This window comes from Diabrotica virgifera, chromosome 6 (genome assembly GCF_917563875.1).
Source record: "Diabrotica virgifera virgifera chromosome 6, PGI_DIABVI_V3a".
NCBI classification, from domain to species: Eukaryota; Metazoa; Arthropoda; class Insecta; order Coleoptera; family Chrysomelidae; genus Diabrotica; species Diabrotica virgifera.
This window is the reverse complement of record NC_065448.1, coordinates 252,419,720-252,447,591: the sequence shown is the minus strand read 5'-3', so window position 1 is coordinate 252,447,591 and position 27,872 is coordinate 252,419,720. Positions and strand designations below refer to the sequence as shown.

At 33.1% G+C, this 27,872-nt stretch overlaps 1 protein-coding gene across 2 annotated transcripts in view; it reads right to left on the bottom strand.

The window, feature by feature from the left end:
• The window catches only part of LOC114338273 (calmodulin), an 82,385-nt gene that overhangs the window by 22,112 nt on the left and 32,401 nt on the right, over positions 1-27,872 (bottom strand). For both annotated transcript variants that reach the window (XM_028288875.2, XM_028288870.2), the window contains exon 3: positions 8,229-8,471. In XM_028288875.2, the coding sequence (XP_028144676.1) occupies positions 8,229-8,471 (243 nt within the window). The remainder of the gene's footprint in view (positions 1-8,228; positions 8,472-27,872) is intronic.

Below are 27,872 nucleotides of genomic sequence, written 5' to 3'. Positions count from 1 at the left end.
ATACGGATGTTAATAATGAATGTCACAAAGAAAAATCGGTTGATGTTATAGACGTTTGTCAGCATAATAAAGGTTACTAAATAAAATATTAATTATTATAAACAATTAGACCAAACTTATACTTTTTAGATGACACAGTTGACGATGACTCAGATTTAGACCCTAGTTATGACCCACAAGAATCTGAAGAAATAAGTTATGAGACAAAGAAAAAAAGGAGAATAGCAAAATTTTTTCAAACTGAAAATGAAAAAAGTGTAGTTGGCACTGTTATGGAAAATGAAGGTTTAGTAGATAAACAATTGAAAGATATAAACCAGGAAACTCTGCCAGGTAAAAATGCTTTGTATTTTGTGTTTCACATGAATTAACTAATATCTACGTTTTTTATAGAAGCACAAATCAGTGATAAAACCGATGAAGGATACGAGAAAAACAGAAAAAAAAGAGCAAGAACAGCGAAAGAGCAAATTGAGAGGCATCTAGAAAAATATCAGTTATTAGAACCATGTAATTGTAAAAAAAAATGTAGAGAATTTTTATCAGAAGAAAGAAGACAAAATATTTGCCAGTCATTTTGGAAAATGAGTTTTGGCGAGAGAAGTCAATATTTTAATGCCAGTATAAAGATTGGGGGTATTAAGAGAAGAAAAGTAGATAGTGAAAATAAACGTCAACACGTCCTTACATACTCGTTGCTCAAGGATGATGGTATTGAAATGAATGTGTGTAAGCAAATGTATTTACATACACATGGAATGAAAACTGATGGTATGATAACGGACTTCAAAAACAGATATAAACAATCTATGGGGTTAGAACTGGTTAAGGATAAACGAGGCTCGTCTGTTCCATCTAACAAGAAGGATCCCATTCTAATAAGAAACCATATTGAATCTTATAATCCGCAAATATCACACTATAAATTGCAACATGCTCCCAATAGAAGATATTTATCTCAAGAGCTATCTATTACTGATATGTGGAAACATTTTTGTGAAACTCATGAAAAAATATCTTATGACAGATATAGAACTGAATTTAATTCACTTAACATTGGATTTGATCAACCAAATCAAGATGAGTGTGACATTTGCGTACATCAAAAAGAGCACAAAAAAATATGTACAATTCCAGAGACTTGTGATCAATGTAATACGTTTAATGATCACCATATGGCATATATTGCTGCCAGAAAAGCGTATGATAATGACAGACAGCACGACTATCCAGACTCATTTAAAGTTTATTGCGCGGATATGCAAAAAGTGTTACTACTTCCAAAGTTATCTTTAAAAAAATCTGTCTTTGTTAGTAAATTAGTTGTGTTCAATGAAACTTTTGCTTCGTTAACAAAAGATGAAGAAAATATTTGCGTTTTGTGGCATGAAGCTATAAGTGGTCGCTCGGCGGAAGATGTGGCATCAGCATATTGCGGGCTTATTCAAAGATCCTCAGTTAACGTAGAGCACTACGAATTTTGGTGTGACAACTGCAGTGCCCAAAATAAAAACTGGAAATTATTTACGTCATTTGTGGTAATTGTCAATTCTAACTGGGGTCCAAACAGTATTACTTTAAAATACTTTGAAGCTGGGCACTCTTTTATGAGAGCCGACAGTGTCCACGGAAACATTGGCAAGCTATGGAAAAAGAGATCCAACATTTATGAAATGAACGACTTAAATGAGCTAATATTAAAAGCCTCTAGAAAAAATAAAACCTTACTAATGAAACATGATGATTTTTATCGCTTTAAAGACGGTGTAAAACAAAGAACAAAAAAAGATGAAAATTTCCCAAAACTTAACGTGATTAAAGTAGTACAATTTAGAAAAGGGTCAAGACAAATGTTTTATAAGAAAAGTCATACTGAAAACGAATTTATTAATTTTGACTTTTTAAAACCTAAATTTAATCTGGAAATGCCTGAGAGCAAAACTGAAGATAGGGGTGTAAATGTTCAAAAAAAACAAAAAATAATTACAGAGCTTCTTCCTGCAATGCTAAGCCAAAAAAGATTCTTTTGGGAGAAACTACCTGTTTCTGAAACATCAAATGATTTACTAAATAATCGAGTTTAGTTTTTATTATTTTTGTTTGTTTTATGTAATTAAATGTTGAATTCAAAAACTTTTTGTAATTTTTCTAATAAAATATATGTAAAAATTATAACTTTACCTACTTTTTATTTTTAAAAACCAAAATGTACCTAACTACTTGATTTTACATAGTTTTAAAGCAATCATAAAGTATCATATTAGCAAGTGTAATATAGTACCTACTAGTTTTTTCCTTGGCAAAAATAGTATGAATTAGGAACTAAGTAAGCATACTAGCTTTTTCCGCAGCAAAATCAATATTTCTTTGCATTTCAAAAATAGTAAGTGACATAGAATTAAAAAAACTGCAAATATTTGGAAAAAACTAAGTTACAGTTACAGGGACATACACTTGAAATCCACTGAACGAAAAAAAAAACAAAAAATAATATAATTCTATTAAACGGCGATATACTTTTCTTTCTTTTCGTTTCCTGAAAAGTTATCAAAACTCAGTTACTAGGTTTTTCCTTTTCACGGGAGAGCTGCCCACGATGTGAATTTGATACCGTTCACGTTATCAACACCAGTAATAAAAATTTAATGTGTTTCTCGGTCGATGATCGAAATGCCACATCAGCGACTTGTTAATTATTGTGTTTTGACTGGAATAAGAATGTGAATTTTAACCGAATTTTTAACGTGCATACAAATTGCACATACAATTTTTTTGTTTATGCTTATTTTTTATTATAATAAATATTCATTTTCACCCATTCGTGAGCAAAAATTTGGTTGTTTTGACTTCTGAGTAATACCAAAAAGTCAAAAATCGTTATAACTGAAAAAACTCGACAGAGTTATGCTCGATAAACTCATAATACTCATAAAGCTAATAAAATATTTTTGATCTTTTCGTTTCACATGATTCACTGAGCGTTGGCTTATTTTTTAATATTTTTCCTTATTTTTTTTTAATTCATTGAATTATAGCGTTGATTGAGATATTAGAGGCCGTCCAATATATCAATCAACGATTATAGTGAATATGCTTATTTAATTTAAAAATAAAATAATTCTATCCTCTTCTTCTTGCTGTGCCTGTCCGTGACGAATGTTGGCGATCACCATGGCATGGCATCTTTATTTTATCTGCAGCAATGCAGGAAAGCTTCACATATGTTGAGTTGAACCAGGTTCTGAGGTTCTTTAACCAGGATGTTCTTCTTCTTCCTGGACCTCGCTTTCCAAATATTTTTCCTTGCAGAATGGCTTGTAGGAGGGCATATCTGGATTCATTTCGCATAATGTGTCCAAAGTATTCCAACTTTTGAGATTTGATGGTGGTTAATACTTCTCGGTTTTTCCCCATTCTTCTGTAAGGACCTCCTCATTTGTGACCCGATCAGTCCATGGGATTTTAAGAATTCTATTATAAGTTCAAAAAAAATTCAAAAAAATATGCTTGAAATATTTATTTCAAACTCTAAGCTCACCCCACCTTAAGGATAGCTATGACACGAATTTGATAGGCAAGCCATGCAAGTCGTTTTTGTCTATGTATGAAATTTAATAAAAAAATGTCTCATCCGGAAAGCAGATGGGTGCAGGTCGACCTATATTCGGATCTTAGACTATAACGTATATATAGTTTCGTAGAGTTTTGCTATCAGCCGTTGATGATTTGCTGATGAACGCTACTCGTGTTATTTCTTTCCGTTCATGTTCACAAGAGCATGTGTTAACAAGTAATTGGACTTCGTAAGTCCTAGGTTTTCATCCAAAGTAATCGAAAGTAGAACTGGAAGTCGATATTTTAACTCTTCGTGTAACTTTGCGTCGATTCATATACGATTTTACTAATTTTGGATCATATTCATTTACATTCATATCATACTTTGAGTCACTTTAAAACAGATACTTGCGGTTGCAACTCTAAAACTGAAGTCCGATGTTAAATTACTCATCTTTAATACCATCCTTGTGTTATAATCTTTTATTCGAAACCTCATTATTTGTCATTATATCTGTATTAATACGGAGGAGTTGTATGTAGGAGGACAGACGGAAAGACACTCATGAAACCGGAAGTATATATTTGTTCTCGCCTTGCGAAGGTTCGTCGAATAATATATCACTTTTACTATTCCGGTGACTTTAAAACAGTATTTCCGGTCCCATTTGTAAAACCGGAAGTCCTTGGTCAAATTTCTCACCTTTAGTACCATCCTTGGATTATAAGCTTTCATTCGACACCTCATTTGTCATTCAACCTGGTATAGTGACGGAAGTTATATTCGCGGTCGGACGGACCGACGGACAGACAGCCTTGGTCAAATTGCTCATCTTTAGTACCATCCTTGGATTATAAGCTTTCATTCGACACCTCATTTGTCATTCTACCTGGTACAGTAACGGAGGAGTTATATTCGCGATCAGGCAGACCGACGGACCAAATTGCTCATCTTTAGTACCATCGTTAGATTATAATCGTTCATTCGAAACCTCATTTGTCATTTTCCCTGGCATAATGACGGAGAGAAGTTACATTTGCGGTCGGACGGACAGATGGACAGGCAGCCTTGGTCAAATTTCTCATCTTTAGTACCATCCTTGGTTATAAGCTTTCATTCGACACCTTATTGGTCATTCTACCTGGTACAGTGACGGAGGAGTTATATTCGCGGTCAGGCAGACCGACGGACCAAATTGCTCAACTTTAGTACCATCGTTGGATTATAATCGTTCATTTGAAACCTCATTTGTCATTTTCCCTGGCATAATGACGGAGAAGTTACATTCGCGGTCGGACGGACAGATGGACAGACAGCCTTGGTCAAATTTATCAGCTTTAGTACCATCCTTGGATTATAGGCTTTCATTCGACACCTCATTCGCTATTCTACCTGGTACAGTGACGGAGGAGTTATATTCGCGGTCAGGCAGACCGACGGACCAAATTGCTCATCTTTAGTACCATCCTTGGTTATAAGCTTTCATTAAATGTTCTAAACATTAATTACATTTTCATTCTAAATTAGACAATTAGACAAATTTGAGTGATATAATTGTTCTTCCCTGGTATAATTTTATAATATTGGGACATGAGAAGTAGGTAACAAACTATGATGAACCAATATGCGAAATAGATTTTTCCAATACTTTTGGTTTAGATTTTACCACGAGATACGAGCACAGTATTTATCCGAGTAAAATTTTCAGCGAGACCCCGTCCTTAAACCTCCTAGAAAATGAAAAGTTCGCACCTCATATATAAAACGATTTCGAGTCATCTTAGCGAGACCGCACCTGCATACCAATCTGTACTGAAACTAAACTATCAGTTGACTATAAAGTCTGGAGTCCGCGGCTTCGCTTAGATATCTATTGCGTTATTTCTCCGATAGAGGCAGCATCTCTCGGGAAAGAATCTTTTCTCTCTGTTGCACTGCGACTTGGGGACCTCTCTTTCATACAACGGCCGGCCTTAACAAAGTCAGACTAGTCAGACGTAAAAAGTAAAAATATTGGTCTAGTAAAGACAAAGGCAGACATAGACAGATTTGCAAAATCAGATCTTTCGCACAGGCGTCAGACCTGGGGATTGGAGAAAGACCATAATCATACATAAACCAGGCCAACAAATAATTGTTATATAACTATAGATTACTAGCTCCAATATCTTACACTAGTAAAGGGCTCCTATAGATCCTACAACATCGTCCAGAAAACTGCGTAATCATAAGTACGTAAGTAAAAACATTATGGTTAAAGAACCTCAGAACATCGTTCAACAAAACATTTTGTAGCTTCTCCACGAAGCTGCAGATAAGATAAATATTGCCATGATAATCGGCAACATTCGTCACGGATGTGACATCAGGACATATCAAGAATACACCAAGAATATCATCTGTTCGATCTTCTGAACAAAAACAACACTGACTTAAGGTCAGGACACACATATCCCCACCGAGTCAGCACCGCGTCCGCACTGAGCAGGCTGTCCAATGGCCATGCTGGCCCGGTGCGGATATGTGTGTCCCGACCTTTAAGGCTCTAATTCAGATGTTTCAAGGAGAGCAAATATGTATCAGAAAACTGTATCAAAATCATTGAATATGCCAAAATACATCCAAGAAGTTAATAAAGCTAATGAATGACACGCTATTAAAACAATTTAAATTATATTTTGCCTCTCTTTTCTTCGTCTATAACTAAGAAATATTGTTATTGTTAAAATTATCACTATGTTCACATTAATTAGCACAATACTGTCAAGCTAATACTAAATTTATAATCGTTGCATTAATTCTTTCCAAGGATATATTTCTGTTTTGTCATTGCACAGAAATATGTTTATACAATGAGAAGTCAGTGTTACAGGATACAAGGATGTAAGTGGAGTAGAAACCACTAAAGCTGGGATCCCATGGCACGTAGCGTGGCACACCAAAAGAAATAGAAAATACGTAATAGAAAAAGATACAAAGGAAACACGAGAATCAGCGCAACGCGAAATAAATAGCGTTAATTCCCTCAAAATTTGTGAATTACGATCCCTGGGCTAGGACCTAACACTCTATTTATGATAGGCATGGATCGGCGCGATGTCTCCCATAGATTGTCGGTAATTGAACATGGTTCAAAGGAAGTCAGAAGCTGATATCGACCCTTCCAACTCGGCTACGGGTACGGTCTGTGCCGTGGTAATTTTACTATGGTGTGGTCTAACGAAGTTGTGCTGAAATTTTTTATCGTTGTATGAATTAACCAACTTACTAAGATATCTATCGCCAACACTGGTGCTGTACCCTCGATACTAAAGCAGACACGTTCCAACCAAATGGTCCGACCGAATTTATCAAAAAGTAAATATTTATTAAATAAGGATGTTATCTGTCTCAGACCTTATTTAAAATATTATATATTCAATCATCGCTAGAGCAGTGGAGGAAACAAGTTTCCGGAATGGGAATAGACATAGGCGGTAGTAAATGTCTAACAACTTTGTTTTCCGCAGATGATCAGGTAGTCGTAGCGAATTATGAGGAAGACATGGACTACATGTTTAGAAAATTTAAGAAAGAATATGAGTAATGGTGCCTCAACATGAATATGTCAAAGACAGAGTATCTTAAAATAGGGGATGATGAAGAAGATCCAGAGTTAGAAACTAGAATCACAAAAACATGTAAAGAATATAAATATCTCAAATCTATAATATCTAAAGAAGGCACTACCAAAAGAGACATCGAAAACAGAATGCAGCAGGGCAAAAAAGCGGTAAATATTCTAAGCTCTCTACTATGGTCTAAAGCTAAAGATATAAAACAAAAAACGAAATTGACCATCTATCGTACCTTGATAGAGCCTATTATGACTTATAGGGCAGAAGTTTGGCAGATCACGAAAAAAGATAGAAAAAGAATAGAAGTAGTAGAAATGGATTATCTAGAGAGCGTGTGGTATATCCAAAACAGATCACATCAGGAATGAACATATTAGAGGGAGGACAAATACTGTTTATTCCAGTGTAAATATGGCACATCGTGAGAGATAAAGCCATCAAAGAAGACGAATGGATGGACGGAAAACGATGGCGGTCGAAATGCGAGAAGATGCAGAGGCTGTAGGAACCTCGCTTATATGTAGATATACAGAAATATTTATTAATTTCAAAGTAACGTGGAGCGCCAATTATGCTCTATTTTCTTTTCACTTTATATTTTCTATTTCTTTTTGCCGACGTAAACTAAAGCAGGCCACGCACCGAATCGGCATAGAGCGATCGGTTCGGCTAAGAGCAATCGGCAGATTTTGCTATGCATGTAAATAAATGAGTCACCGCGCACCGCTTGAGAACGTTCGACTGTCGAGCGGTGCGCGGTGGGTCATTTATTTACATGCATAGCAAAATCTTCCGATTGCTCTTAGCCGAGCCGATCGCTCTATGCCAATTCGGTGCATGTGAACCTTACTGAAGAGTGCCGCGCCACACTCCATCGGATCCCGGATTAAGATTTTAAGTCTTGGCCGTGAATAGTCGTGAACAACCTACGAATTGAACTACAAGGAGTTATCCAACTGGATCTATTTACAATGACTTCTCATTATAAAGATGTACTAGAAAACTACGGGGACATTCTAACTAGATTTAGCTGACTTAAAAGTTAAAAGAGTTACCTTCGTAATTGACTTGACCATCACCATCGATATCGGCCTCCCGAATCATTTCATCGACTTCTTCGTCTGTCAATTTTTCACCCAAGTTGGTCATGACGTGGCGCAATTCTGCTGCTGAGATGAAACCATTGCCGTCTTTGTCGAACACTCGGAATGCTTCACGAATTTCTTCCTCACTATCGGTATCTTTCATTTTACGTGCCATCATCGTTAAAAATTCTGGGAAATCGATCGTGCCGTTACCTAGAAACAAAAATTTTAACAAATTTAGTTAAAAAACTTACCGAGAAACAACTTCAATTACATAACTAAAACTTTTCCAAAAGTATATGTATCATAATATGAAATATACGATATGCACTCCAAAAAATGAAAAACAACAAGGCTCCGGGAGATGATGGAATAGTTACAGAAGCTATAAAACTTGGCGGAACTTCTCTTCTGAAAAAAATACAAGACCTCTTCAATCTCTGCTTGTATAGCCAAAAAATTCCTATAGCTTGGAATAACTCAATTACAATTCTTATGCATAAGAAGGGTGACAACATGAACCTAGAGAATTACAGGCCAATTTCTCTACTCAACCATTTATACAAACTGTACACCAGAATAATAACCAATCGATTGGAAGCAAAATTTGAGCTGTACCAACCAAAAGAACAGGCTGGTTTTCGCCCCAACTACGGTACAAATGACCACCTACAGTGCCTCAAAGTCTTGATTGAAAAATCAATTGAATATAATAGACCTCTAGTTCTAACGTTTATAGACTTCCATAAAGCGTTTGATACTATCGAATTACCCGCACTACTTAAGGCATTGGAAGAGTGTCGAATTGATCATAGGTACACCAATATTATAGAAAATATATACAGAAATGCTACAACAACTATAAATCTGCACGGTCCTACCAATAAGATATATATCAGGAGAGGTATTCGACAGGGAGATACTATGTCGCCTAAGTTGTTCATTACTGTACTTGAACATGCTTTGAAATCACTGGAATGGGAAAATAAAGGAATAAATATCGATGGTGAGATGCTCAGTCATCTACGATTCGCAGATGATATTGTTCTGATTTCAGATGACCTAAAAACTGCCAATGATATGTTGAATGAACTCCGCAATGCAGCACGTAAAGTAGGTCTAAATATTAATTACCAAAAGACCAAAATGATGACGAATTTAGTTCCGAGCCATCCTTTAAAGGTAGAAGACGTCGAAATTGAAGTTGTTGACAGCTACATATACCTTGGACATACGGTAAAAATTAGCAGAGACAATCAAACTGCTGAGCTGCTAAGAAGAATAACTCTGGGATGGGCAGCATATGGAAGACTACGTGATATTTTTAAAGGTGATATACCTATCAGCTTAAAAAGAAGAGCTTTTAATCAATGTGTCCTGCCTGTTCTTACATATGGCGCAGAGACACTTACCCTAACAAGGACATCTGCACGAAAACTACAAGTGACGCAACGTAGAATGGAAAGATCATTGTTGGGCATAACGTTAAGAGATAGGGTAAGAAACGAAGAAATTCGTAGAAGAAGTGGTGTAGAAGACATAATAAAACACATAGCCAAAATTAAATGGAAGTGGGCAGGACACGTCGCTAGAATGAAAGATGATAGGTGGACCAAAAAAATCTTGGAATGGAGACCGAGAGCGGATAGACGAAACCCGGGAAGACCACCCACAAGATGGACTGACGACATAAAGAGGATTTGTACCAACTGGATTGCAGCAGCGCAGGATAGATCTGAATGGAAGTTTTTCGAGGAGGCCTATGTTCAGCAGTGGACGACTATGGGCTGATGATGATGATGATGATGTATCATAATACCTTAATGCCTTAATACAGTATGTCCCTGTAAGTTGTATCCATATGGAAAACTTTTTTATTATTAATTTTACGAAAAAAAGTTATTCTTCATAAAAAGCTCTGCATGGTCCAAAACCTAAGATTCAACCATCAGATATAAAATTTTTTGAATATTATACGAGGTATGTCAAAAAGTTTGAATTTCACTCAAGAGTAAAGTAGCTTTATTTTTCACAATATTGAAAATTGCTATTATGAAAAGTTGTTTGGAATTAAAAACTATATTCTAATATGCAATTACATCCTTCTAATCGAAAAAATTTTTTTTTTTGAAAAATTATGGATAACTAACATTATTTTCAGTAATTTTAATTCTAATAACTCTTTTATTATAAATTTTACGAAAAAAGTGATTCGTAATAAAAAGTTCTGCTTGGTCTAAAATACTCTAAAACCTAAAATACAACCATCTTATGTCAATTTTATACGAGGTGTGTCAAAAAAGCTAAATTTAGATCAAAAGTAAAGTACCTTTATAGTTCAAAATATTTCAATAAGAAAGATATAATTACATACTGAAACATGGTTTTTAATTCTTAATAACTTTTCATAATAACAATTTTCGATATTGTGAAAAATAAAGGTATTTTACTCTTGAGCAAAATCCATGTTTTTTGACATACCTTGTATAAAATTGAAAAATTTGACATAGGATGGTTGTATTTTAGGTTTCAGACCATGCAGAACTTTTTATTAAGAATCACTTTTTTTCGTAAAATTAATAATAAAAGAGTTATCAGAATTGAAATAACTGAAAATAATGTTAGTTATCCATAATTTTTCAAAAAAAATTTCAATTAGAAGGACGTAATTGCATACTAGAATGTAGTTTTCAATTCCATACAACTTTTCATAATAGCAATTTTCAATTTTGTGAAAAATAAAGCTACTTTACTCTTGAGTGAAATTCAAACTTTTTGACATACCTCGTATAATATTCATAAAATTTTATATCTGATGGTTGAATCTTAGGTTTTGGGACCATGCAGAGCTTTTTATGAAGAATGACTTTTTTTCGTAAAATTAATAATAAAAAAGTTTGCCATATGGATACAACTTACAGGGACATACTGTATATGAAAACCAATAGAACTTCATTTAGCAGATGAAGTACATAATACAACAATTTACATCGACAGGTACAATCGATAGTCCGTGACTTTTTGAATTTCCCGCCTCTATGGCAACACTGCTCCTGTCAACAGGCAACTTTCATTTGACTTCGCTCTAAATTCCAACAAGCTGCGTCATAGCGTCATTTAGTCTCGTGTTTGGCAGCCGTCGATAGCAGACTATCGCTTGTTTTAAGAAGAAAATAGTAAAAAGTGAATTCTATGTGTTCGGGCATTATTTTTTGCGAAAAAAAACCATTACTCAAACCAAGGCGAAGCTTGATACATTTTATGGGAACTCTACACCCTCCATTTTCATGGTAAAGAAGCGGTTTACTGAATTTGATGTGGCCGTACAAGTAAGGAAGATGCCGAAGGTTCTGAGCGCCCAATTGAGGTATCTACGTCCGAAACAATTGAAAAAAATTCACCGTGATTTCAATTTTGAATGATCACTTGGGTATGAGAAAGCTTTGTGCAAGATGGGTGCCGATTTTGCTCACAATCGACCACAAACGCAATCGTGTGACAATTTTGCAGGAATATTTGGCGTTGTTCAGCCACAATATGTACGAGTTTTTGCGCCGTTTCGTAACCGTGGACGAAACTTGTATCCACTACAACATAACGGAGACCAAATAGCAATCAAAACAGTGTGTTACACGGGGCGAATCAGCACCAAAGTAGACAAAGGTGGGTTTGTCTGCCAATGAAGTCATGTCGACAGTTTTTTGGGATGCACCCGGTATAATCCACCAACGAATATAGCGTTTTCGTTGAATCCACATTGACTACTTTCAATAGGCGAAAACAATCAATGGCGAATATTAACAACTTATCGGGTCGATTCAATGAAAAATTAAAAAAAAAACGACCGCATTTGGTCAAAAAAAAAGTTCTTTTCCACTAGAAGAGTGCACATATGTGCAGTTCCTATGGCAAAAATCTATGAATTAGGCTACGAATTGCTCCCTCATCCATCTCATTCTCCAGAATTAGCCCCGAGTGACTATTTCTTATTCCCAATCTTAAAAGAATGCTCGACGGAAAGAAATTTAACTCTGATGAGATCATCTCACAAACAATATTTTGATGACTTCCACAAATCATATTTTTCGGAAGGAATAAAAAAATTTGAAGAAACATTGAACTAAGTGTTAGAACTTAAAGGGGACAAGTTAAAAATTAAATTAGGTTTTTATATAAAAACTTGTGAGTCATTCAAAAAATTCAAAACCTATTGACCCGCCCTCGTATTAAAATGAATTTCTTGCATTTTACAAAATATTGTGATTGTCAACACCAGGTGATAGATCTGTATCCCATTATTAAATTGCTGCTGTGTCAATTTGTATCGCTTTCTTTTCTCGATTGACTGAACTGTAACTTTTATTAAAGTGACGAGTCGACGAGTATATTTTTAAAAGCGTTTACTTACAATATTGATTAGTCATTCTTGTTTTGGATCTAAAAATACACCTATGCGCCAAAAATTCTAACGTTTTAATGTGGGTAATGGTAATTAGATGTTCAAATTTGGCTTTCTATTTTAGTTTTATCGCGATCTAAATGCTCGCTCGAATCATGACAAAATTGTATTTATTGTTCGTCGCATGATATCCCTACTGGATATTCGCCATAAAGTAAATTGCTATTTGTCATTTTTGTGCGGTATTTGCCGACACCAATTTTTCAATTTTATACAGGGTGTCCAGAAACTCTCCTGACGAAGACCTGAAATTTTCGAAAATATGGTCCGAAAATGATTTCTAAAAGGGTTTGCTCACTACGGAGACCAAAGGATGGTATCCTAGCCTAGAGCATGGTATCATACTCTTCATATTCGTGAATTCTCGCATTTAAAATAATGTATTTATTTTACCTGTATTAATGCATTATTTTGAATGGCCGAATTCACGAATATGAAGAGTAGGATACTATGCTCTAGGCTAGGATACCATCCTTTGGTCTCCGTAGTGAGCACACGCTAAGGGAGCTAGAGCTTTTTAAAGCTGGCGACTTGTAATTAGTTTTTTTAAATGTCGATTAAATCGATTCCATCAATTGAAAATTACCCCTTCAAATTTGTCGCACTTATTTAGAAACACCCTGTATTGACGAAAAACAAGTCTAGTTGTTAAAGTACCTAACATTTTTATTATCCAACATAAGGAAATGAATCAAAAAACATAATATTAAGAAAACCTGAGGCTACAGTTTCGCTTTAATTTCAGTATTTTATAAATGCTAGAATATTCCACAGGGTTTGGTGAACTTTGAGGAGAAAATAACAGTTTGATTGGTACACCCGGTATACAATGATAATTTACCCGTCTAGCAACAATATTATTACATCGAAATTGTTAAAGAATATGGCTATAACATTAAAAAAAAATAACTTAAATCGGACAACAGGTTTAGGAAATTCGAGACATCAAGAATGATCCATTTTTAAGGTGGTGCGTTAATTTCTTGGAGTAGTGTATGTATTTAATGATTCAAGTTATTATTTCATTCTAGAATCGACAATTATGGCTTGAGATGGAATCCAATTGAAGGACTGGGTCCTAAACAGGAAGATATTATTGAACTTAATAATGAAGAAGAATGATTACGCAATATAATGAATAAATTATATTTATCTATAGATGCTCTCTTACTTCATTAAGGGGGGGGGTATGGTTTGAAATATTTAATTTTTTTTATTATTTCAAAAAAATGTATACTTTCAAGAATACTCTCTGAAAATTTCAAAATAATCGGAGTAAAATTACCAGAGGGACAGCGTGTTGAATATCCCTATGCCGCGGCTTCGCGCCAGCACGCCGGAGCGTAGTGAGAAACGTTAAACAACTGTTCGCCTTCTCTTTTGTAGATTACTCCTCGATTCAAAAAACATTTTTCAATGTGCATCACTTTACGATTTTACAGACAAATAAGAAGATGAAGATGCAGTTGTCAAAACTTTAAATGCATTTTTCTCAAAACTGCTTTTCCAAATTCGGTGGACATTGTAACTGAAAAACTACTCGGCCGATCTACCTGATATTTTGCACAGATTTTCTTGAGTCATTTCATGAGGTAACAACGTTCGAGATATTTTTCTTTTTTTGCTTATTTTTTGTTCAACAATAATAAATCTGTTGATTATCACAAAATTTTTACCAAAAATTTCATTCTTTTGATTTCTTGGTGATACCAAAAATTCAAAAATCATTAAAAATAAAAAAACTCGACGTTGTGACCTCGTGAAACTCATAAGCTAATTAAATTTTTTTGAATTTTTTGTTTCGTATGATCTAGTGACGAGTTCTGATGTCCACCGCAAAATCCATTTTTTTGTGAGCTGCCTGTCAAAATTTGTCACCAATGGCTTACTTTTCAATATTTTGGATTGATTTTTTTTCTAAATATTCTTTGAATCGTACTTAATATGTTTATTTAATTTAAAAATAAAATAATTGTACCATAGCTTCGAAAAAAAAAACTCACAAAAATGTGCTTGATATGTTGATTTCAAACCCTACCCCCCCCTTAACGCATTAAGATGTTTTTTTTTGTAAAAACGGCGTTTATAAAATTAGGCAGGATAGATTTTTTTTGTCACAAATTGAACGAGCGATTGAGAAATTATTTTTTATTTGAAATATCTCAGTGGCGTTCCGTTAAAAAAAGTCAGACCATTAGGGAGTGTTCAAGTATTACGTAACGCGATTTTTGAAGATTTTTGCCCCCCAACCTGCGTTACGTAATACTTGAACGGCCCCTTACTTGTATGAGCGCCACTGAGTATTATTTTTCTTACTTTAAAATACATAAATGTTGTAGTAGGTGGGATCCCTTCGAGGTTACGCCAGTGTTTCTTCGATTCAAGTTTTCGAAATTGGAAATAATAAATTAGTAATTCTTGAAACACACAGATGTTCCTATGAGAATAAATTAAACGGGGACAATATGGAAACCTATTTATAATTTATAATGGTCCTAAATAATATATTAATCTATTCAATAATTTACAACGAAATAAACCATTTTAAAAAACGCTTAATTAAAAATAAACTGCTTTCTATTTACGATAGTTTTATCATTTTGTAGTATGGAAATTGACGTCAGACGACGACGTGGAATAGTTTATACAGTTCTTCCACTGTATCTTTGCATACTTATCGACATTATTCACGAAATATTTTTTATATTACGCCCCTTTCCTACTCACAGAAACTGAAGCTATTAAGAAGCCCATGATTCGAAAAAAAAAAATGAATGCAATTAAAAAGCATTGGCCCGAAATTTTGGGCATACGCTCTTAAGATGTTTTATTTTGTTGCATATGATTCATTTCATGGATATGAATAGTTTCTTCTTAGTAATGCATTAATTCCAGAAATAAGAACAGTATTTAGACTATTCTGTCAAATGGAATGTAAGATTATTGATGTGAAAGGGTATGGGCCATTCCACGAACATACGCCTGTTTTGGATTACTTCGGCAACGAATATTTTACTGTGCAACATAAGAAGTACGAAAGTAAATGGCGCTAATAATTATTCCAATAAACAACAAAGTAATTTGCAATTTACTTTCGTTATTCTTATTTTGCACAGTAAAATATTTGTTGTCGAAGTAATCCAAAACAGGCGTATGTACGTGGAATAGGGTATATACAGTTTTTTTCCTTATTTTTAAACGAACATCTATTGATGCTGTAAAAAAATAGTATAAGCCATTCAGTTCGAATACAAACCCTTTACAAACTGGCTGTGATACCACACTGATATAGCGACACCGTAGGGAGGTGACGTCTTGTGTGAAAAATACAACAAAGAAATACATAAAGAAAATCATTCACGTTGACAAACAATAATATATGATATAGTTCTGCCCGGAAATTAACATTGAAAATTATAATATTTATATGAAATCATCTTATGAATCATGGAGTAAGATTCTTAGTAAATAAGATTATTATACCTGGAAAATGATAACATAATTCCTATTTAAAAATGCCATTCACAAAAAATGGCTGTATGTTCTGTTAAAACCAACCATTCGATAATACGTATTTTTAAACCGGAAATACTGACATAATATGAACCTTAGTAAAGGAACATGTTTATCTATTGGTTATTTAAAATAGAAAATAATAAATTCATACTTAGAAATTTAAAAAAATTATGACGATGAAGAAAACAAATAAGTATGAAAAATGTTACTTTTACGAAAAATAATCATAGAATATTTTCTAGAAGTTGAAGAATATAAATATCTGGGTACAATAATTAAATGAAAATGAATACACGGAAGAGATTAAAGCTAGAATAGGATAGACAAGAAATGTTTTCAATAAACTGAAAAAAGTAATCTGTAGCAGGGATATTACAATTTCTTTAAAAATAAGACTTCTGATATGCTACGTGTTGTCCGTATTATTTTATGGGAAGTGTTGAGAAGAATGGGAAAAGAGAGGTTTTAAATACAATTACAGTTAGAAAACTGCAGATCTAGGACATGTCATGGGGGCGAGGGTTATAACTTGTTGCAATTAATAATACAAGGAAGAATACAGGGTAGAAGGAGTCGCGGAAGAAGACGCATATCCTGATTAAACAATATGAGAGCTTGGTTTAACTGCACTTCTGCTGATCCCTTTAGAGCAGCGATATCGAAAGTGCTAATAGCCATGATGGTTGCCGACCTTCGTAGAGGAGATGTCACATAAAGAAGAATATCAAGCGTAAAATCTAAAAGTAGGTACATATTTGGTTTATATAAAAATAGTTATTTATGTACCAAGTCAGTAAAGTTACTCTTTATGGAACGAGTCTGATATGAGCAGAGCAAACGTTAGCGAGCGAGGTGAATAACAGACGAGTTCGATAAAGAGTCTTTACTGACGTGGTGCATACAAAATTTTATCGCCAATCATAAAAAACATTAAAACTTACTTAATTACATCCTAATGAAAAAAGAGTGTGTGTACTTGGTACGCACGTAAGACGTTACATTTCTATTATTATAATTTCAAAGAAATAAATATATTTTAAACAATTTAATCGTATTTTTATTTAAATATTAAATCAATTTTAACACTTAAAATAAAATACCAAAAATTAGAAATACCGTTAATAGTTACGTTATTGTTTATGAAGTGAAGCCTTCCGCAGCGCAGTTGCTTTTCCCTTGACGAATAGTAGAAAATCTAAATAAATATATTTGCTAACAAATTATCATTAATATCTGTCACCGTCCTATATACAGAGTTGGGATAAAGTGTGGAACCAAGCAAAGAACAATATTTATGAAACTTTGCATGCAAGTACAGTGACGCAAAAGGCATCTGATGCCATATTTTTTGTGACTACTCCACTTCCGGTTTCACCGGAAATACCCTTAACTTATTTACTTTAAATGGGACACCCTGTATATTTTTGCAGATTTTAAAAGAACTTGTTATTTTTAATTCATACATACCAAGTTTGGAAGAAAAAACTATTAAAACAAGAAATAAATCTCTTTACAGTTAAAAAATAGATTAATTTATTTACGTTATACCAATGATACCTATTAAAAATAAAAAAAAATAATTTCAAATGTTGAAAATGTTTGCTGTTCACCTCCTGACAACGTGCAAGGCTATAAATAAATTCGTGAGTCACTTTTTGCAAGATTTCTCCACGTATTAGTTCACATTCATCAATTATTATTCTTTGTCTCAAATCCTGCAAGCATGTTGGTCGCCTAACATAAACACGTAATTTTAGATAACCCAAAGAAAAAAATCTAACGGGTTAAGGTCCGGAGAACGAGCGGGCCACTCTATGAATCCTCTACGTCCAATCCATGGATTTGGAAAATTTACTTCCAAAAAATGAAAATTCACCATAACCTATTATCATTAATATTTCAATACGATCTTTTCCACTTAACTGAACCATTTTTAATACAACTTATTTCTGTCAATTAGTTCAGTAACAGTTTTACCTACTATACTAAATTCAAATAAGTCATGCAGTGCATGTAAACAACAATTTTAGTCTACAGTGTAGATCAGTGATACTCAACCTGCGGCCCGCGGGCCGCATGCGGCCCCCTAGCGTTTTTTATGCGGCCCAAAGACTAACTAAAGGGCCCTGTGATCAAATTATTTGGCAAATTTCACGTGCTTTTTCAAATTATTTTATAGTGAGCCGATGTGTTTGAGGGTGTTTGGGAGTGAGGCAGACAATTGAATGACTTTTATTTTAAATTATATTGAAATTTTTCAAAACTCTGATTAAAGCAAGATTATTGAAGTTAATGAACAAATACTCATTTTAAAAATACTTATTTACAACATTGCAACGACCCATTTAGTAATCACAAGAAAAGTTCAGGTCCGGATTAACAAAAAAATTTTAAAATAATTGTGACTTTGAAACAACACTCTGTATATTAACATTTTCAAAATTCGTCGGCACATTTGAAAAGAGCACAAAAACTAAGTTTAATTGCTCGCTTCAATTTTTTGCGCAGACAATTTAATGACATTAATTTTGAAATTATATCAAAATTTTTGTTTTGAAAGTTCCGAGTTTTTTTTAAAATTTCGACATATGTAATTTCAAAATTAAAGTCATTGAATTGTCTGCGCAAAAAATGGAAGCTCCATTAAAGCTTTTTTCAAATGTGCAAATGGGTTTTGAAAATTTCAATATACAGGATGTTGTTTCAAGGTCAAAATGGACTTATAATTTTGTTTAATCCGGACCTGGATTTTTCTTGTGATTAGTAGTTTGGTGGTTTGGGTTCTAAATGTGACATGTGTGTACCAAATATCAAAATATCATGTGTGTACCAAATATCAAAATATACAAGGTGGTTCTAAAGTTATGGGCCCAGAAAGAAATGGGCAAAGTCGATAAAACACCTTTTGTAACTCGGTTATAAAGTCGGTGGAGCACGAAATTTAGTATGTCTAGAAACGCCTCATTTACCCCTATTCACCATTTCCGTTTCCCAATAAGTATACTATTTCATCTTGATTGCGGCCCGCAAGCTGTGGCAATAGATACTATGTGGACCAGGAAAGAAAAAGGTTGAGTATCGCTGGTATAGATGGTACTCGTTTATTTCCTATTACGTTGGATTAATATAAAAAATTATCTACAGACACTTTTTAACAAATTTTCTCTACCAAATTTGGTATGTATGAATTAAAAATAACAAGGTCTTTTAAAATCCGCAAAAATATATAGGGTGTCCCATTTAAATTAAAAAAGTTAGGGGTATTTCCGGTGAAACCGGAAGTGGAATAGTAACAAAAAATATGGCAACAGATGCCTTTTGCGTCACTGTACTTGCATGCAGTTTCATAAATATTGTTCTTTTCGTTTCAAAGATATTTGCTTGGTTCCATACTTTATCCCAACCCAGTATAATCGAATTAACAAAAACACTATTTCATAATATATTTGCATTAATACAAAACAAAGATTTAAGAATTTTATTAATTTTAGACGAAATAAAAATTTCGTATGACAGTAATGACGATGACAGAATGCTTTTGCATGATGGCCGATTTCGATGTTTAATCGATAGTTGTTCAAGTAATCAATATTGAATAGGTACCTAATTACTAAATCTGTAAAGTTTCGATTAATGTTTTATGAATATAATTGCAAAATACTACAGAATTTCACTTTCTGACATAAATTTAATTAATAATAACGCAAATTTTGTACAATATTTTTAATAATTATCGTAAATAAATTTTAAGTTCACTCAAATAAATAATCGATTACTGCCATCGACCGCTTACATTCAATCTCAGTTAATTTGATTAATCGCGGCAGGTAAAATAAAATGCTTCTTTCAGTACAATAAAGTGTTACTTTATTGCCGCAAATGGCGGCAAATGAGTACAATAATGAATGACTTTAGTAACGGTTGGCGATAAAAAGTATTTTATTCAACTGAGGTATCAATTTGATTGCAACAGAGGTACTAATTCCTGTAGTAGCTACTTCTAACCAAATTTGCATTTATTTGATAATGGAATTGTTTATGAAGCGCCCCACAATTACATCACTGACGAGTTTTGTGATAAAAACGATAAGTAACTAATCACTAAAACAGGTATGACATCATCCAGTTTATAAGTATATATTATTATCGGAAAAAACTAAACTACTGAACAATATTAGAAAAATATTGTCATTATTTCATATTTTATTTATGGATATTGTTCTGAAGCTATTTTCTTGTGCCATATGTGCAATTTACTATTTTAGTTGGGAATAAAAACCACAATAAGTGGTTTATTCGCAATTAAATATCGAAATAATTCGATTTCTGAAGTGGAAACGTCAAATATACCTATTTGTAATTTTAACGTAAAATTGTGGTTATTCTTAACTAAAACAGTAAATTGTATTTATTGTTTTATAATAGCTGTAAAATTGAATATAAAAGTTTTAGTAGATCTCTTAGCAGTAACACCTGAAGGAAAAATCATTTTAAAAATTGTTACATTTTTCGTCTGCAGTGAAAAAGTCACTGGAATCGTTTATAGCCCAATAAATGACCGTTTTGGAGTGTAATTTCCAGGGGCAACTCCGAATTGCATGAAAATTTGGATTTAGGTTCTACTTACCCTCCACTTCAAAGTTGAATTTGTGCCGTTGGTTGCTTTTACTTGGGGGTGACATTTACCCCTTCTCGGGGGGTGAAAAACGCGAGTTTAAAATAAAGCCGGAAATGGATAAATTGACTTATTTTAAACACCTTTTGTTCTATAAAGTTTTTTACGTAAGTCAATACTTGTCGAGTTATTCGCGATTTAAAATGTTGATTTTTCGACAAAAAACTACGTTTTCAGACCGTTTTTCCCAAATAACTCAAAAAGTAAATATTTGATCGAAAAAAATATTTTTAGCAAAAGTGTAGCCTATAAAAAAAAACGAAAAAAATGGTGTACCGGTAAAGTCTACAAATTGAGTAGAAGCAAAGTTGTAGCTCATGAAAAATACGTTCTTATTCGTCTAATTCCAAATCGAATAATTCAAGGCGAAATCACCGAAGAAAGAAGCGTTTTTCGGGAAAACCTTAGTAACATTTTTAAAGTATCGAAAAAAAGCTTATTATTTGTTTTTTTACAAAAGTTAACAGCATCAAAAATAAACCAGTTACACTGAAAAAAAAAGGCCCCTTTTTTTTGGTAAAAAAAATCGTGAAAACCTCCCTCTATTTAGCACCCTAAATGAAATTAATCGTTTGGCTTTACCATCTATTTTAACTGTATGTGTATTGTTTATATGATTTGTAAGTTTGATTGGTTTGAAGTGCTTATTTTTAAAAACATTTGGTTTTATAGTAAAAAAAAATTTCTAAAAATTTTTGAAAAATTTCATTTTTTCAAAATAACTTAAAAAGTATTAGTGATAAGAAAAATCTTAAAGAGTAAAAAAATGTAGGTTTTGCTATTATAAATATGCTAGTTTCATTTTGTTTCTCCGTAAGACAAAAATTGGTTAAGATATGGCTGTTCAAAATTTGCATACAGTCGTGATTAGTGACCCATTCAAGCTTTCTCAATTAATACCCTTTCAAAAATGAACACTTTAAACCGGTGACACTAACAGATTATATAAAAAATAGATAGGTAAGTAAATTGTTTGTAAAGCGGTAGAGATTAATTTCATTTGGGGAGCTAAACACGGCGAGATTTTCATGATTTTTTACAAAAAAAAAGAGGGCCAACTTTATTTTGAGAGTAACTCGCTTATTTTTAATGCTAAAACTTTTGTTAACAATTAAAACAAAGCTTTTTATAAACACTTTAAAAAAGTTTAAATGGATTTTTCCCGAAAAGTGCTTAATTTTTCGGTGATTTCACCTTGAAATATTCGATTTGGAATTAGACGAATAAGAACGTATTTTTCATGAGCTACAACTTTGTTTTTGTTTGATTGATAGACTTTTCTGATACACCATTTTTTTGGGTTTTTTATAAGCTACAATTTTGCTAAGGATATTTTTTTCGATAAAATATTTACTTTTTGAGTTATTTGCAAAAACCGTCTGAAAACGTAGTTTTTTTGTCGAAAAATCAACATTTTCAATAGCAAAGAACTCGAAAAGTATTGACTTATGTAAAAAACTCTATAGAACAAAAGTTGCTTAAAATCAGTCAATTTATCCATTTCCGGTCTTATCTAGAACGTATGTTTTTTCACCCCCAAGGCGGGGTGACTGTCACCCCCCAAGAACCAACGGCACAATTTCAACTATGAAGTGGAGGGTAAGTAGAACCTAAATCCAAATGTTCATGCAATTCGGAGTTGCCCCGGAAGCATATTTACAGATGCTAGCGTGTGTAGACACCAGGGTGTTGAAATCAGTTAGGGTTTGGAAAAACAGTACATTTACAAATGCTAGCGCGTGTTGACACCACGGTGTGCTGCGGTGTTGAAATCAGTTAGGGTTTGGAATAACAGTACGTTTACAGAAGCTAGCGTGTGTTGACACTATGGTGTTGAAATCAGTTAGGGTTTGGTAAAACAGTACATTTACAAATACTAACAGATTTGTGGAAAAATATTTAAGTGATTTAGGTATATTAATAAATAAAAAAAACGTTGTTGGGATATAAACATTAATATGTTAACACAAAAGAACAACATAAAAAATAATGTTGTTTTGAGGCTATTTCCTTGGGCATTTTTATACTTACATAATAATTTACTATTTAGAGGGGAAATATGAATAGATAATAACACCCAATACTTTACCCGTGAGGAATACTTCATTACTCACGGGTCATTACTCACGGACTGAAGTAAGGTTCAAGTAGTGCACTTTTAGTATATTAGTTGTATATAAACCGCAGATAATAGTATATTATTCAACGAGCTTCATCATGTAATGATGGCTATTACTCACGATGATGAAGTTTGCGGCACGAGCCGAAGGCGAGTGTCGTAATTCATCAGAGTGAATAATAGCCATTACGTGCGAGTATAATCCTATACTTTTTCTACGACCTTTTTTATTTTAATTAGTAAAAAACATGATTATCAACTAATCGAGGTTAAAATTATACAGAATTATAAAAAATATAACAATTAGTGAGTATACTTTTACGTTTATAACTTGTTTAATATGTATAAATTTTGACGTTTATCATTTTAAGTGAGAGTGACATTAGCGCATTTGCTGTGTTTATTGGAATTTATAACTTACACTTATTGTGTTTATTTTATAAAGTTATATTTTCTTAAATATACTATAACATAGTTATATTATTATATTATATTATATAGTTAAATTTAAAAACGTACATTATAACTTTATAACATACGTCCACCAATAATAGTCATTTCTTATTTATTACATTGCCAATAGGTACAAAGTGCTTAAAATTTTCGGAAACGACTAGAACTTGAATTGACTATTTCTTGTTGTATTTTTACAATGCATAAGACAGTATTTGCCTTTTTTTTATTTTATAAAGCAACATTTATTTTTGTATATTATAATTTTAATCTTGAGTACCTAGCTGGCAATATCCGTAAAGGTCATAGAAAAAGTATAGTATTCTACTCTCATGTAATGGCAATTATTGACTCTGATGAACTACGACACTAGCCTTCGGCTCGTACCGCAAACTTCATCGTGAGTAGTAGCTGCCTATCAATGCATGCTCTTTGAATAATATACTATGAAGACCTAAGTGAAAGAAGGGGGTATGTTACAATTTCTAAAATTTTGAGTTTCTTAGTGAATGAGGGTGGTATGTAACTTCACTATCATATGACACTTATAATACTGTACCTCTAAAAAGCTTAATAAGAGATATTCTAGTGGATGAAGGAGGTATGTAACATTTAAAATAAAATTTTTCAATGGAAGAAGGAGGTATGAAATATTTTTCGTCTTTTTCAGGTTTTAATTCTTTATAACTCGAAAACTATTAACTTAAGGGAAAAATTACAAAAGACCTTTTTCTGTTTCCAATGATCAAAAGAACCTAAATAATGTACCCGAGTGGAAAAAATTGATTTTTTTTAATTGGTTTAATTTTTTTTAATAAATGTAGCTAAATAACTACGAAATTATGGCATTTAGATATAGGGACTATAACACGAAAAATAATCAGCATTTCTTAAGGACTTTAAAACGCAAAATATACAGGGTCTTCCATTTGAAATAAGAAAATTCATTAGATTTACAGAAAAACGGAAGTTCTGACAACAATGTAATTGTCACTATTATATCGGCCGCATTAGAAAACCCTTTGTCACCAAAATCTATAAAAAATGGTGCATGCCGTTTTCGAGATAATTGAGGCTTTCCATATACCGGGTGGTGAATTGAAAAACGGGCCATAGGAAACTCAATGTAAAATTCTAAATTGTTGAATTCCTGCTTCCCTAATTATTTTACATCAAAAGTCATGAGAAACTATTTGTAGAGGATTAAAATCTGTATTAAAAACAAAAGTTAAAATTGTTCTACGATTTAAACAGAGTCCAAAATTTTGAAAAATAGAATACATTTGCCATACCTAAGTAAGTGCGTAAAAGGTCACACGTTACTATTTCTAACAGTACGCAAACTATTGACTGAATAAAACATCTTTATTATTACTACTTTCTCCTCAACTGAGGTCATCTTTTCGACTTTATTGTTTTTTAAACAATAAAAACGATAAAATAAAAATACTGTCAGTTCAAAATATTGTTAATATAATAATTTCATTGTGACCGAAGGCAACCTTATACACATTGTTGCACTGTGTGTAGCCTAAATTTGGCAAATACTTTGATAAAATTTATTATATTTTACAACATTCTGGAATGTGTTTAATTCGTAGAACAATTTTAACAATTGTTTTCAATAAAGATTTCAATCCTCTACAAATAGTTTCTCATGTCTTTTGATGTAGAATAATAAGGGAAGCAGGAATTCAACAGTTTAGAATTTTACATTGATTTTCCTATGGCCCGTTTTCCAATTCACCACCCTGTATAAAACTCAGTCTGTATAATATAATCCATTTAATAATACAAGGCAAGGTATACGGAAGAAGTAAGGCCAGGTCGAAGAAAACCGTCATGGCTTAGACACCTGTGAGAATGGTTTAACAGATCCTCTGCATCCCTTTACCGAGCTGCCATTAACAAAATTACTATAGCCAATTTGATAGCCAACGCTCAATAATCGAGCACGGCACATGAAGAAGAAGATTATTTTGTATTCAATGACATAAATTTCTGTAAAGCTGATTATAGAGTATTATTTCATGCCACATACCCCTTTCATCCATTCAGATAAAAGATAGTTATACAAACTAAAATTAATGGAAGAAGGCGGTATGTACAGTTGCTATTTATTTTTAGAAAATATACTAAAAATAAAAACAAATTATCAGCATTATATGTAAAGGAATGCTTATAATAGCAATATAAGTGAAACCAAATAACACAAACAATATTTTCATGATAACAGTAGAGGAATAAAAACTTTAACTGCCCATATCTCAAAAGGTTGGCTTTGTAACATACCTTCTTCTTCCACTTAGGTCTTCAATTAATAAAAACAAAATTAAGTAATATCGATAAAAGTCTAAATATTTTATCTCGCTTATTGATTAATGTAATTAACTTTGTTTATTAACTAATTCTTTATACTAATTTATGTAAACTGTTAGATTCTCCCAATATTTTTTTGCAAACCAGCAACGCAATAGCCGCCATACCAGTTGCATTTAAGAGCAGTGTCAATAGAAGTTAGCATCTATATATGTATGTCAACACACATCTATGCATGTATGCCTAGGGTCAACACACGCTAGCATCTGTAAACGTACTGTTTTTTCAAAACCGACGCAACAAAAGCGAAAAAAGAAGCAGAAACCTGATAAGAAACATCACAGAGAACCAACCTAACGCTAAAGGGCATGGATCTGCTCATTCATTTAATATTATTTTTTAAAATAAACTATTTAGATGGGAAATAAGCCACAATTAAATTGAAAAAAAATAATTTTATTAACGTTTCGACGCCCAAATCGGGTGTCGTTGTCAAAATACAAAATCCTACTAAATTAAACAAAAATGTTGTTGCTTAGTAAAAAATACTTTAAAATGTATAATATATGTCTGAATTGCCAATATAAATGAGTCAGAATAAATAAATTATTACAAGAATTTTTTACTAAGCAACAACATTTCTGTTTAATATAGTAGTATTTTGAATTTTGACAACGACACCCGATTTGGACATCGAAACGTTAATAAAATTATTTTTTTCAATTTAGTTGTGGCTTATTTCCCATCTAAATAGTTAATTATAAAAATACCACAAGGAAATAACCTCAGAACAACATTATTTTTGTGTTGTTCTTTTGTGTTAATATATTATTGCTTATATCCCAACAACTTTAATTATTTATTAATATCTAAATCACTTAACTATTTTTCCAGAGCAGTAGCTATATAAATTCAATGTCAATAGCCGTTAGCATCTATGCATGTATAACCACTAAAAAAGCTAGCTGGTTTCAACACTCTGGTGTCCAAATCTGTTAGTATTTGTAAATGTACTGTTTTTCCAAACCCTAACTGATTTCAACACCGCGGCATACCGTGGTGTCAACACGCGCTAGCATTTGTAAATGTACTGTTTTTCCAAACCCTAACTGATTTCAACACCCTGGTGTCTACACACGCTAGCATCTGTAAATATGCGCCCCGGAAAATTACACGGTATCGCCGCATTTCCCGTTCATTTACTGGGCTATTAAATACACGTAACAATACGAGCCATTACCACAAATATATAGACCGTAAGATTTCAATAGAAGTTCAGACCCGATTTTATCTCATATATGCCTTTGAGAGTACATACTGAAAGATAAAATCAAGGAGAGTCAAATGTGTGAAAAACTGTGGGGCTTCCTAGAGAAATCTGTGTGAAAATTTAATTTTATTTTGTAAGGAAAATCGCACATTGTGCGACAATTTTCTCCCTCGAGGCGTGTACATATGCGAAATTATTAAAATAATTTCAGAGTTTTGTGGACTGTATTATAGTATTATGGTTCAAAGGTATCGAGACAGGTGATAGCAGGTATTTATTAGCGGTTGTTGATTGAGGATAAAACCGGGATAAATTGTCTGCGTGTCTGTCGCGGATACACGTCTACTCATCACTGGTTGCGTTTTAACTTAGTTCACAAAGAGGAAAAGCATTTATTCAGTGATCCAGTCGAACCCGCTTATTGGAATAGCCTTCGGGCCAAGCAAAAGTATTCCTAAAACCGGAATATTCTAATAACCGATCATTGGTGGCTAGTAGAAACGTTTCGGTACCTCAAATGTCTATTCCTTAAACCGGGATATTCCTATAACCGGTATTCTAATAAGCGGGTTCGACTATAGTTGCACCCAGAGAGATTCACGGTACTTGTCACCACGTCTATTGTCTTCTAGCAGAGAAAGCAGAATAGCGTCAGTTTACTTCGACACAAAGTAGGAGGGAGATATTTGCACCACTGTTGTCTTTGGGGGTCAATAGTGAAGAGAGATATTTGCGATACTTTTCGCGTGTTACTTAGTGCTTATTAGAGAGAGGTCTGTTGCCTTCGGCGACCAACAATTGAG